Here is a 13,382-nt window from a genome sequence, read left to right as displayed (position 1 = left end):
CCCACTGTTTCCAATCCTTACTTCACTGTTTCAGTAATGCTCTTTCCATTTGTGATGGTCATACTGGAACTATAGGTTGAACTATAGGCTGAGCACTTTCTTACAATAAGAGTATTGAGTGTAATATACAGCTTTTTACAGTATCGTGTATTTTTGCTGGGATAACTGCTGCCAAAAGTGATCATTTAATTCCCAATCTGGCTGAATGGGAGCACCTATTCCCAAACAATCACGGCCTTTTAGCAACCAAATAAAACCTTTTAGCACCACCTAGTGTTAGAAATATAATTGAAAGAACACTTCCAGTAATTACTAGCTATACTACAATATTGAAGCAATTGTTTAGGCGAAGAATTGCAAACCAAATAGCCATTTACTTTTATCGTGTATTATGAAACTGAGCATGAAGCAATGTGTTTCTCCTTCTCTCTCTCTCTCACACACACACGCACAAACAAACTTTAGATCTTAAAATTATTAATGAATCATAAAGTGGAAGACATTCAGTCATAATCTGGTGTTTATTTAAATCTGGACCTCATTTTCACTCTGGCACAAAAAGAACTGCATCCCCACTGACAGGTTTTCATAAACACAAACATCCAAACAGAAAGTAACAGCAGGCAGAATAGTTTGGCTCTTCAAACAACAACCGAGTACAAAAATACTCATTAAAAACAAACAAAGAAAGAAAAAGGCCTAAAAACATTAAGTGGTGATATGAAAAAGAAAAGCCATCTGCATCTACTCTAAAATCAGCAGTTACAAATAACAAAAGAAAGTAAGTGAAGTAAAAATAAAAGAAAACATTATTGGCACAGCACAATATAAAAGCAGGCTATGTGGAAAACAGAGAAATACACAAAATACAGTACATTAAAAAGAAAGAAGTACATGTCATTCAGATGATGTTGTTAACATGGAATAAATAGAATTTGAATGCAGCATATATTCTATGCCGAGAAGGATCTACTGGCATCTTTTGACATCTACATGGTAAATGAAGAGACATACAGCTGCCAGCAACTTAAAACATGAACAATTGCTTCCATAATATCTAAAAGGAATGGTAACACCTCCCTCTTGGAGCTGGTTTGTGAGTGTTTTCAAGATGTTAGACAGCAGTGTAAGAACTTCTGGGTACTTTAAAGAGAAACTGTTTCAAGTTGTATCTGTTTTTAAACAGTTTTCAGTGTCTAGAATTTAAAGTCTGATAAATAGCCACCAAAATCCTGAATTCGCTCTAAACCAACCGCATGGCCTTTTCCGAATTCAATATAATACTATCATATACTAAAACCCATCAACATACATCAATATCACACACTAAACCTTTATTTACCTCACATGCTGCCAGTAGTTAAACAAAGGTCACTGGCCAGACTGTTCATTTACAGCTCATAAAATGATAATTTTGTTTTAAGTACTTTAAAATTTGACTCCATGTCAGCGACACAGTGATAATGGAATGATGGGAGAGAGTCTGTCCGGCTCAGGATTGTAATGATAGCAAACAGCATACACAGTTTAATCATCAGTGCAGAAGAACAACACTTATAACACAATTCCAAAAGTAATTAACTTCTGGCTATTTCAACCCCATCACACATACTTAAGGGCCCTGCCTAGGCAGTCAATAACATGAATATACTGTAATGCAATGCAACATTATAGGCATAAAAGTTAAGCATGCAGGAAAATCTCCGGTTACACGGGATATATGGGTGACCTGGGCTGGCTGATGGCACTCTGGGCAAAATAAGGAGACACTAAGAGTTTATATAGTTATTGAAGTTTGCCATCATCAGGCTTAATTCTGAGATGGAGTTTAATGACAACCTAAACTCCATGGGAATTATCACACAGCGCTGGGAATCAGTTAACAAGTTCATTTTTCTATACTTGGCATAAAATTACACAAGATGAGATTTTCATGGTATAACAACCTACAAAGAAATCATGGTTTCAAGGTACAGAGTTATTAGTGTATCGGTTTGAAGAAAAAAAAACCCCAAACGACCCTTAAAAGTACAGTAACAGACTTCAAAATAAAAGTAGTTGGTGGGTGGAGCTTTTCTCCCAATAGTATATAAGCAAATACAAATTGTATGATAAAGTCCACTATATAGGGTGTTTAAAAAAAGAACCATCCAATTCTAACGGCTATATTCTTTAAAGATATACATACAGGAGACAGCAGTAAATTTTAAAATGTATGGCTGAATTTAAAGTTTTACATAGAAAACCTACAATGTTCACAAGTGCTCAACATGTTACCTGTGAACACCTACGGAATTAAAGCACTTTTAAATCAGATGATTCTCTTTGATAGACCCTGTATACTCTGAAGCCAAACGGCCACTGCAACCCTGACCGGTTGATACAACACCTTTCATTTACAATGCATGTCATAGCACCCACACTATTGAGAGAAACAAAATTACAGCCCACTAATCCAGCAACTACCACTACATATACTGGTAGTTTGTGTTAATCAAAATGATTAACACAATCATGATGTTTGATGTATGAACTCATCCAACCATCAGCACCACCACCACCTCCAAAAGAAAGATCTGAACAGCATTAGGGTCATTTGTTATAACAAAACTGTGATTACGGAGTTCAGATTTAATAACTTTAATTTAGAGTAAAGGATGTTGGGACATTATTAAGGAAGACATGCTATAAACATAGACAAGCAGTGCAGGGGACATTCTCTTACACCAATCCATGGTAACAAATGAGATTATGAGAGAAAACCACCTTCAGAAATATACAATTAAAAGAAAAAGAATATATCAAACCAATTAGTGAGAGCTATGGTGATGCAGACTAACAATGTACCCAAAGCATTACTTTTTAAACACAACATTTTAGTGCATGAATCAGGCAGGCTGGTTTTAAACTACCATTAAAATACTCATAGGAGAAATAATCACTTTCATATTAGTTTCAAAAGCAGGGTTAAGTAATATCCAATACAATTTTTTCCCAGCAGTATTAAAGTCACTAAAACCTTTTTAATCTGCAAGTTCAGGTCAGATCCTATTACAATTGATTAAAAATTCTTACCATAACAGATGCGTCTGTGTTGAGACAGATTACATATTTAGGACGATTAGCTACAGTTCAGATAACCAAAATAACCCCATGCTGGCATTTAAATAAAGAATAAAAGGCTAGATTTAAACTCCAGCATTTCAACAGAAAGTATTGTAAGATGCTGGAAACAAATGAGAAGTCGCATCTGAATTGTGAAGAGACCAATACATGATTTTAGCATACTTGATATCTCATTTGAGTTCAACATGTGTTGGGTGAGTCCCTGAGATATTGCTGCCTGTCTGGTGTTGACTTTTTATACAGTGTTTTTCCATTTCACAAGGTTGCCCCTCACACATGCACACAAACACGCACACATATTCAAGTAGGTCACTGAACTGCATCTACACACATATTCAAGAAAAAGAGGTCCTGATGTCAAGCTTTTGTCACTATGAGGTGGTGATTCAACAAACTAGATCTACATTTCAACACTTTGGATGGAAAAATTGAATAAATAAATCTTGCTATGGACAACTTTCCAACAGCTGGAATATACATATTAGAAACAACAATGCCCCCCGGTACCACACACCCTACCCCCTCCTATAGCAGTAGCTTAAAAAAAAAAAAAAGAAAAGAAAAAAAAAAAAGGGGAAAAATGTTTTTGTGGACAAGAACTGAGACTTAACCCCCAGGTCATTTACAAGGATCAAATTAAGTAAATATACGTAAAATATGCTTATTAATCAAGCACAAGCATTGACAGTGCCTAAGCAAACCTTAAAAATTTAAAATAGAGGAGTTTCGTAAAAGTAGCTGAGGTGTAGAAGTAGGCTAGCATTTAGAAAACCTCAGACATCTCCTGACAACTTCCTCAGCGATGTAAAAAAACCTTCCAAAACATCAACAAAAAAAAAAAAAATCAAAGGAAAAAAAAAAGTTGTTTGGTTTTGTGCAAGCTCCAATTCAACAGTTTCTCTTGTTACCCAAATCAATTCAAGCCATTAAAATACTGTTTTCATTTGTACTTTTGTCCCCAACTGACAATAGAGTTGTAAATACCCAGTAGTTTTGTTGCTGTAGATGTGTGTAGGAGACAGTATTCTCTTATCAAATACATCAGTTTTTCCCCTGGACCCACCCCCCAAACTCATCTTTGCTTCAACCTAAAATGTGCCTACTGGTCTCCGGTGCGTTCAATGGTGTCTATTACACGACTCAGCCTGATATTGAGCAGCCTGATCTGAGTGTCCAGGTGGTCGATTTTCTCTTCCAGTGAACCCGCCCCACCGCCACGGCGCCAGTATGCTCCCACAGGGCCTGTCATGAAGTACACAGCCATGATGAAGCACAACGGGAGCACTGCGCGCTCAGGGTCACCCTCAAACTTCTGCAGGATGTAGAGGCAGGATAGGGCGAAGAGAGTGACGCGGGCTAGCCAGAAGAAGCATCCAAACACAGCGTGCAGCAGGTAAAAGAAACCCCCCAGGAACATAGACAGGAACCAGTAGGCCAAGAGCACAGCGGCGACTAGGAGCAGGGCACGTGCTGGGGAGTTGGTGAGAGATGTGGGGCTGAAGTAATGGCTGAGGTTTGAAGCTACAAGTGTACAGGGAGAAAGGGAGAGACACGAGAGAAAGTTAAAATTGTTAACTGTTTCCAGAAGCATGTATAATTTCAGATGCGATCTAGGAAGATGAATTTTAAACATACAGTGCTGTTGAAAAGTATTTATGATCTTTGTCACACTCACATGTTTCATCAGCAACTTTGTTTCTCATCCGTAATTGAGTTTCTTTAGATCATGATGATGTGTTGCTTTTTGAGCTCCTTTAGCAAATTTCACTTAGCCAGACAGTTTCTATTCAAGTGATTTCTTCACTCAACACATCTGGCAATATTTAGGCACAATTACTTTTACACACAGGGCCAGGCGGGTTTGGATAGCTTTTTCCTCTTAATAAATAAAATGAAATAATTTAAAGAACTGCATTTTTTAGTTACTCTGGTTGATATTAATATTGTCTAATATTAAATTTAGTTTGAAACATGCAAGTGTGGCAAGTATGCAATAAACTAAGGGATCTGGAAGGGGACAAATATTTTTTCATGGGACTGTACGTCTTGGCATTTTTAATTTTTTTACCTGCCTTCATCATTCGGACATTCCTAACAGACATGTCCTAAGCAGCAATTTGTAGACTTACAGTCAATGCCCATCACATCCAGCAGATCCGACCAGATCTTCCAGATGGTGTCCAGGAAAGAGTCCACTCCATGGACAAACCTCTCCGTTGCTTTGGAGAAAACCTATGAGAAAATAAACAACCAATAGCAAAAGCAGGGTGAAAAATAACGTCCATGTACTGAGTGCATCATCGTCTCCTATGAATTATGGCAGTCTGTTGGTCAGACTACAATGTGCATTTCCCAACTATTAAATAAAGCAATGCTTTGGTGGCTTTTCAGTCCATAACCTATATTATGAATGATGTTGTGCTCATAGGGACTCTATGCAAAGTATGCAAAGAACTGCATTAAAACCAGGAAGGGCAGTTATGGGTGTGTTACAACTTTTGATCTGGCAGTGACCCAACACCATGGTCTCTGCAGCTATAAATCAAACCCCTGTTTACCAACTCTCCAGGCAACCGACTATTTTTCACTCTCAAATGGACAGGTAGCTAATGTGTTGATATAACAGTGGCCATACAGGATTATCATTACAGCAGCAGGTGCTTTTATTACACCGTGAAAGCAGTGTTTTCATAAGAACCCTTTGGCTGCCCGCTTTAGTAGCTCTTTTTCACAGCACACGTAAACATTGCTGGAAAAGTCACAGATGCAATGAAGCATTTACAGCTGTATTTAAGTAGTCACAAAGGCTGATGTAAGTATCAGAGACAGTGGTTTAACATCCACACATCACTATCTTACGCCATAACTTTAATCAGGCACTCATTATTTGCATGTTCATCAGGTAAGCAGATGCACACTAAGACATGAAGCTCCGTGTTACACTGTTAAGTCTACAGGAAAAACTACTCAACTCAACATATCTGACTTAATTACGCTTTGGCGGCTTAATGCAGGAAATAACATCACATTTCAAAATGCAGGAAATGCCGCAGGGCCAATGAGATCACTTGAGCAGGCCCCACTAGTTCCTTAATAAGAGCAGATTTCTAATACATAAAGAAACATAAAGGCGGTTATGTTGTGAATCAATGAAGCTATACTTATTTTATTTAAATTTAGATTCTCTCATTCGTGGCTTGATTTGGCTTCACACACAAATAAGAATGCAAGAACACGAAGCACGTTTTTGTTTTTACTACGATTTTATACCCAGGCTTTTTCTACCGACTTAAACAGAAAAAGGGGGCGATAAAGGCTCTTTTTCCCCAAAATGGCATCCGTGGAATTATTAACCAGGCCTTTTCCTGTTCGCCATGCTTGGACCACAAACCGTAATGGCAGCTACGATGAGGCTCATGAACAAAGCCAGCCGCCGACTTAGCATGATATGGGCCTAACTGACCTTGTATAACCCTCTAATGTTGTCCTCTCCGAAGACGCTGCTCAGAGTCTGATAGATGCCGTTAGCTGCCCGTCGGAAGCTGTTCTGGTTGCTGGTCCTGCTCCTGCCCGCTTCGGCTTTGCCCAGCAAAGACGCGGAAAGCACCAAGAAAAACACGAAAAACCTGATTCTTTCCATGGCCCCAAGTGCCGAGAGTGTCAAAAGTAAATGTGTATCAAAAATTTTCACTTAAACGAGGAATAAAACGGGTAATTAGCTGCCGAAAGCGACACCTTGCCGGGCGATGACCGACGCTGGCCGTGACGGTGGAAATAACTTGTGGCGCTTTCACGGACGCTTTAAAAATTCTCGATCTTCGCCTTTACCGACTTGCCATTTGGGAGACTTTAGTAAAAGATTACCTGCAGAGTTGATTAATACATTTAACACCCTTTAACACGGCTTTATTTTCTCAGATAGAGAACAAATATATGAACTACAGTCCACTAAAAGAATAAAGAAATCGTTTTTAGTGGGAATTAGTGCTTTTCTAGATTTATTTGAAAATAATTGCATTAAATCTACAATCTACTTTCTATATATCTAAATATACAAAAAATTCTATATAGAAACACTATAACTATTCAGTGATATACTACTGAATGCATTTTAATCCCTTTTAGTCTCTTACGGCTGGGTATTGTGTTTTCCGTTTTCATGAGAAGCAGCATTGCCTTCACGTGAATTTAAAACAGGTTAGACTCATCTGAGGCAACCTGCTGCCCTCTGGTGGATATATTCCCCATCTCCATCGTACCCCTTATTTCTATCAGCCCTTCCCCAACGTAAATGTACTATAATTTGTATGTGTAACCATTATTAAGCTGAACCCAAACTGTTAAAATGACTGCTAAATAGCAGCCCATCGTTGTTACGTGTTTAGTCAGTTATCTACGATGTACATCTCTGTCGTGATTTGTCCAGTTTCCTTCTCCCATCACAGATACTGCATGCTTTGTATTTTTCAGTTTAAAAAAACGCTCTGCTTTCTGGTGTTTATGAGAAAGGAAATGTTAACAGCTGCTTATTAAACCACAGCCAGAAAACGAAAGCATTTATTACATCAAGTTCTTCTAAGTTACAAAGTGTTATTAGAAGTACTCTCAGAGTTTGGGTAATGGCACAGTTTTCCAGTCAGCAACATGAATAATATAAATGCAAGGAGTCCCAGGTGTGAAACTGTAATATGAGTCTTAAGAAAATATGAATACATGATGGGTTAATAAATAAATACAGTTGCTTTTAGGATATCACTATTGCAATTATGATAATTCAGACTCACCATCTGAGTTGTCAGAGATGGTCTTTGAGAATATATCTTTAAGATATCATATGTGCTGTGTAACGTTAATGAGATTTGTCCAGTCAAAGACACACTCCACTAACTAAGAGACGTGAAGGGAAATTCAAGTATATGCAGTTCAGTGCCCCCCTCAGAGAGCTACTTGTTACTTGCATAGCTTTCCCCTGAGTTCTCATTATCCAAACCTTAACTACATTGTGGGACAGGAAGAAGTGGGTCAAGAGTGAACTGAGACTGGTCAAAAATGTAAATCAGTAGTACTACTACTAGTGTAGTGGTGGTGGGTGGGATGGGGTGAGGCTCTGTCACATTCAACCACTAGATGGTAGGATGGGACTATGGCTTCAATATAGAGGCTAATGCTCTAATTAAAAACAAAACAAGAAGCCCCCTCCATGAATAAAAAATGCCAGAAAAGGCCAATAATGTAACATAAGCAGTACTACAAGAGTTACAAAAAAAATGTACAGGTGATACAGGTAATAAATGCTGATACGTCTCTTCAAAGTCCTTCCAAAAGCAAGTCTCACTCTTATTTCAGTAGTTTTTTGAAATTTGCTTGAAGTTCAATCCCCTCCCTCCCATAGAGACACCACTGAATCAGGTAAAAGCTAAACGGTTTGTCGACTTGACCCTTACAAGCTTTCAAAGAGTTTTTTTATTCCAGACGTTGTGGGCTAATTATACCAGTCCTTCGAGCAGGAAGTCTCGCCACTCCGCAGCTATTTTGAAATGTCTCTGGGGACTTATTTGGAAGTAATAGTCTACCTAAATTAAATTTAAATTCACTGCTGCCTGGAATCCAAAACTACAAGCATAGAAGCACTAGTCAAATCTGATACATTTGTTCTCCATTACATATATATATACTAAGTATTAGGCTACAGGGCAGTGATTTTTAACTAAAAGCAATCACGACTTAGACTTTCCTCAAATCAAAAGCACGTTTCTTAGTTTACTCTCACAGGTTGTCTTTATGTTCCGAAGATATGCTTCGTCCAGTAGGAGAGCAGAGAGAACAGCTATGTTGCTACACTGGGTCGGTAAACGAGCTAACTACGAGCAGCGGAACGAGCTGGACTTAAATACAACAGGTGAGCGAATAATGGTGCACAGGTGCTGCAGCGGGAGCTTGGAAAAGCCACGCCCACTCCGGGAGGAGGCGAGCAAAATTAATGCTCACTAGCACAACCACGCACGAGGGAGAGAAAGAAAAATAGAACAGCAGGAGGAGAAGAGAAAGTCAGGTGTTCCACTTGGAGAGCAGTTGGTACTATGACAGATATAAATATGTAGGAGCTTGTATTCTTCTTCTGAATTCTCCCATGAACTTCAGTTCTCAGAGTGCCACGTCTCTCACTCGCCTGTCTTGTCTCTGTGGTCCTTCTGCTTACTTCTCCTCCTCCGTGTGTGTTCGGTCTGCAGTTGCCATGTAACAATATGTGGTAACCAAGCAACTATGCAGGCGAAGTAACCAGCGCAGTCCTGACAAAGGGGAGCACAGGGCAGGCATTTTTTAACCTTGGTGCAGCATAATTTAATGAAAGTACAGCTACACCCTATCACAGAATAAAGAAGGAGTATTTATTGTGTAATTACATTTTAGCGAGACTACCACTCTGTGAGTTAAACATGTACGGACGGGCTCCAAGAGTGACTTTCATGACAGCAGGGGGTGCATCGTCTGCTGTTGGTCCCGGATCATACAATGTGAGCCAGTCCAGTTACAAGATATCAGGTACTTACAAGGAAAAATATCTGTCCTCCCAAAATCATTTTTTTTCTTCTTCAGAAAACTGTAAAACTTTAAGTTAACTTAAATTAAATTTAGCTAGCTTGCAAAGAAAGAACGTCGAATATTTAGGCTTACAGATTTGAATCTGCTTATACACTTTCAATTGATAAAAGTTAAATTAATATGTCTTGGAAGTATAACAAAATATGTAAGCAAAAAACCTTCCTGCTGCTTTGTTGTTTCACAGTTACATAAGTGTATTAGAAAATAAAGCGTCCTGCAAGCTTGCAGTCATTTGTATACCTTACCTTGGGAAAATTTTCACTGTTGCAGATGGCTATGCACCATTCCTTTCCTTGAGTGCCAGGCAATCAATATTCTCCAAAGACAGTGAGAGTTTATTAGGACCTGGACACTATGACTGCTCACCTGTCAAGGTGAGTGATCCATTTAATTTACAAAAGCTAAATGACGATGTTGCTTGTCCATGGTTTAAAACAAATATTTTAAGAAATATATTTTTTGATACCAGCCTTATTCTCTCTTTGCTTGGCTTTCTGTTGAACCCTTGTCTCTTCAGTTAAATGTCCATGGTGGCAGCAGTCTTCAGAACCGCTCCAAGCGTTTTGAGGATGTGGTGTCAGAGGTTCCAGGCCCTGGGGCCTACAATGTGTCGCCTGCCTCAAAAAAGGCACACAGGGCTGTGACAGCTAATGTAGGACACCCTGGAAGGCCTGGCAACAAAGTGGTAAGCATATGGGTGAAGATAGGAGGGCATAGTACATGAGTAGTACTGACACTTGCTACTTTTATTGTATTATGTCATACATCTGTTCTTCTGAAATACTCAGTTATCATAGATGGCAATGGCTTTATAATGCTGAATATGCCCACATATCCACTTTAGTGCTGTTATTTCTTGGCCTTTCAAACTTTTTTAACTCTTTGTGTTTGGTGTACATTTTGGGCAAAATCCCATTGGCAGGCGTAATACCCATTTTAATACTGCTATTCTTAGAATAAAGCAAGTAGAAGAGACTTGCACAATCAAAAGCTGGTACAGAAGACTCTTCATCCTGTTTGTGCTGGTTTGAGTGTTGAGTGCACTTGCAAACTCGCATTCTATATCATATATGAACTATGGAATAATGGTAATGAATGACACAGTATCTTGTTTATCCCTTTTGTAATTTTTTCAAGAATATATGCAAAAATCAGCTATAAGTAAGTGCTTTACAAGCTGTTATCTGTGGATATTAGTGGATACCTAACTTGGTGCGTTTGAAACTTGCTCCTCCAGAGCTGAATGCGAGCGTCTTAGTAGGCGTTATTTTTTTATGCTAGTTGTAATTAACCAAGAAGCAAGAATGTACATTTACATTACTCTCAGATCCCAGAAAGTCAGTAGAAAAACTTCCTGGCATTTTTTTCATTCGATTTATTTTTTTATGTTCCCTCAGTATCTCTGGTTTCTATTGCACTGGTGCAGTTCTACTTTTTACTTCTTTTTCTCTTCATCGTGCCCTCACTATCTTTTGCTGATCTTCTGTCCCTCATTTATGGTTCTCCCTCTCGCTCTGTCCCTCTCTCAGTCTCGTCTTTTATTGGCCCCAGGCACTGCTCAGCTGCTTTGTAAGCCAGGGCATTTTTTTCCAACAGAAACCCTGACTTTTTGCTTTACTCTTTCTGCTTTTCTCCTGCCTTTTTTTTCTCTTTGCATTGGCTGCAGGCTAAAGGTCTCCGGCTAGCTCTTCAGTCAGACATTCCATCCATTCCCTCCCCGAGCCAGGCCTATGGCTATGAAGAGGATGCCCGGGGTGTCCTCCGTAAGCAACAGCCCCCTCCTAAGGACACAACCATGGGGCCAGCCTACTACAGTCCGCTGCTGGTAAGGACAAATACACACAGACAATTTCGAAGTCCTGTTGGAGTTTGAACATTCATCCATCAGAAAAGGTGAAACCCTCATTTGTGAATGCATGCGTGCTTTCATTAATCAGTACGAGTATGTGTCTGAGTGTACTTTCTCTTCCATGAGGCAACATCCATTAGTGTTAGGTAGATCTAATGCACCGCTGAACCCCCACCCCACCTCATTCACTTGGCCCAAAAACCATTTCCATAGCTAATGAATGCAGCTCCACTTTAAAAAAGCCACAGTGCACCAATGCTCATCCATTTTACATGCCAACAAAGAGAGCCATTAGTAATTATTCTTCAAGCTATATTACTGTATTCACTTAAAATAATGCACACGCCTGCTGGTCTGGCTCTCAATTAAGTAATTTTTCATCTGTTAATGACCTGAGGAAGTCAACAGCGTCCTTGAGTGTTGGCCGAGGTTGTGTCAACACACCGGCGCAGGCACAGAGGCGTGCTGTGATTTAGGGCTATCAGCAGTGCATCCATCCATGGCTCTTTTTCTTTTTTTTTTCTCCTTTGACTCAGCTTCTGTTGCTCTCCCTTTGAAGGTTCGACCTCGGTATCTGTCTGTCTCCTTCCCTCTGTTCATCCGTCTGACACACTTATTTCTTTAAACTCAAACACTTCCCCCACCCCGTGCTCTGACTGAGTTCAAAAGTGTGCAGAGGAAGAATTAAGTGGTTGTCTGAGGACATAACTTCAAAGTGCCTGGGACAATCTCTGAATGATAAGACATTAGAAAGACATCAGAAGAACAAAACTTTTTTTTTTTATCTTTGTGTTATTGAGAAGCACAAAAACATGTTTAATCACTTTTATTTACAGATATGATTGGACTCTGTATTTACGAAACAACATCAACTGACTTCTGTGTATTAAATTGGCCAAATCAACATAGTACACAGGATCAGAGTCAGACTGCTAAGCTGTATAATACAGATTCCTCACTGATATATTGGTTAAAGTACATACGATGGTTCATATGTTAAATCCATGAATAATGCAGTAAGAACCACTTAATATTTTGTTAGTTCACAGTATTGTGCAGTATTAAATTTAGCGAATTAACGGCCATCCAGATGGTGATGTGGAATGCAGACTCTGCAGACCCCAAAATCTGTTGTACAATATCTGCTTTGTTTCTTCAGCTTTCAGCTGTGCACAGCATCGTCACCATGTCAAGTTATGCTCTGTGAACACTTATTGATGATAGCCAGGACACGTGATGACAAATTACTGGGCAAAAGTCGTGTTATGAACCAGGGATGTCAGATTTATTTTACTTGACAGCCCAACTGATCTCTAGTGAGACAGATGAGTAAAAGAGGTAAAGCCATTACATAAGAACCTATAAAAATACATTTTATATCTTTTATGTTATTTTCTAAAAACATATGAAAACATTATTTTTCATGGTGTTATATCACCATTATTTCACAAAGCAGAAAAATAAGTGCGCATTCAACATAATGGCTCAGCTTTTCTAGTCAGTCAATCTAAGCAATATATCAGCACGGTTCTCTGATTTAACCAGGAAACATGCTTCAGTGTGCTATGGCAGACCATTGTTAATGTCTTTACCAGTTAGACCCTATAGCTGACAATGACTAAGACTAAGAGTTTTGATCATAACTCTCATGGTGTAAATTATTATTAAGGATTTGCAACGCAATCCTTTGTGGTGCAAAATACACCAAAAAGATTAAAAAAAATCAGACCCTTCTGTTGATTTCACACTTTGAAACGTCTTTATTTATGTTGTTCTTTTTAATATGTCAGATATTTGTATCACT

General features: G+C 38.9%; 2 protein-coding genes across 5 annotated transcripts in view; one reads left to right on the top strand and one right to left on the bottom strand.

Moving 5' to 3' along the window:
- Positions 1–502: 502 nt before the first annotated feature.
- Positions 503–6,993, bottom strand: bri3bp (bri3 binding protein). The gene is made up of 3 exons (XM_026187199.1): positions 6,590–6,993; positions 5,256–5,358; positions 503–4,647 (listed from the first exon to the last, which is right to left on the bottom strand). The coding sequence occupies exons 1-3, from the start codon at positions 6,764–6,766 to the stop codon at positions 4,226–4,228; spliced, it is 702 nt and encodes a 233-aa protein (XP_026042984.1). The 5' UTR covers positions 6,767–6,993; the 3' UTR covers positions 503–4,225.
- Positions 6,994–7,265: 272 nt separating this feature from the next.
- stpg2 (sperm-tail PG-rich repeat containing 2) overlaps positions 7,266–13,382 on the top strand; it is a 61,162-nt gene continuing 55,045 nt past the window's right edge. The window contains exons 1-5 of one of the 4 annotated variants that reach the window (XM_026187198.1): positions 7,266–9,025; positions 9,538–9,669; positions 10,000–10,103; positions 10,247–10,414; positions 11,396–11,554. In XM_026187198.1, the coding sequence (XP_026042983.1) occupies positions 8,908–9,025; positions 9,538–9,669; positions 10,000–10,103; positions 10,247–10,414; positions 11,396–11,554 (681 nt within the window). In that variant the 5' untranslated portion in view covers positions 7,266–8,907. Of the gene's footprint in view, positions 9,026–9,110; positions 9,224–9,356; positions 9,670–9,999; positions 10,104–10,246; positions 10,415–11,395; positions 11,555–13,382 lie in introns of those variants that run through there. The other 3 variants (XM_026187195.1, XM_026187196.1, XM_026187197.1) reach the window with 3 other exon arrangements.

Source organism: Astatotilapia calliptera, chromosome 12, assembly GCF_900246225.1.
Source record: "Astatotilapia calliptera chromosome 12, fAstCal1.2, whole genome shotgun sequence".
NCBI lineage: Eukaryota > Metazoa > Chordata > Actinopteri > Cichliformes > Cichlidae > Astatotilapia > Astatotilapia calliptera.
This window is presented reverse-complemented; position numbering and strand designations above follow the sequence as displayed.

Bases quoted from the DNA above. Each gene is read 5' to 3' on its own strand.
- bri3bp (XM_026187199.1), bottom strand. From the start codon at position 6,766: ATGGAAAGAATCAGGTTTTTCGTGTTTTTCTTGGTGCTTTCCGCGTCT. The intron at 5,359-6,589 runs GTCAGTTAGGCC...ATTTTCTCATAG, and splicing joins ACATTAGAGGGTTATACAAG to GTTTTCTCCAAAGCAACGGA. The intron at 4,648-5,255 runs GTAAGTCTACAA...GTACACTTGTAG, and splicing joins GGATGTGATGGGCATTGACT to CTTCAAACCTCAGCCATTAC.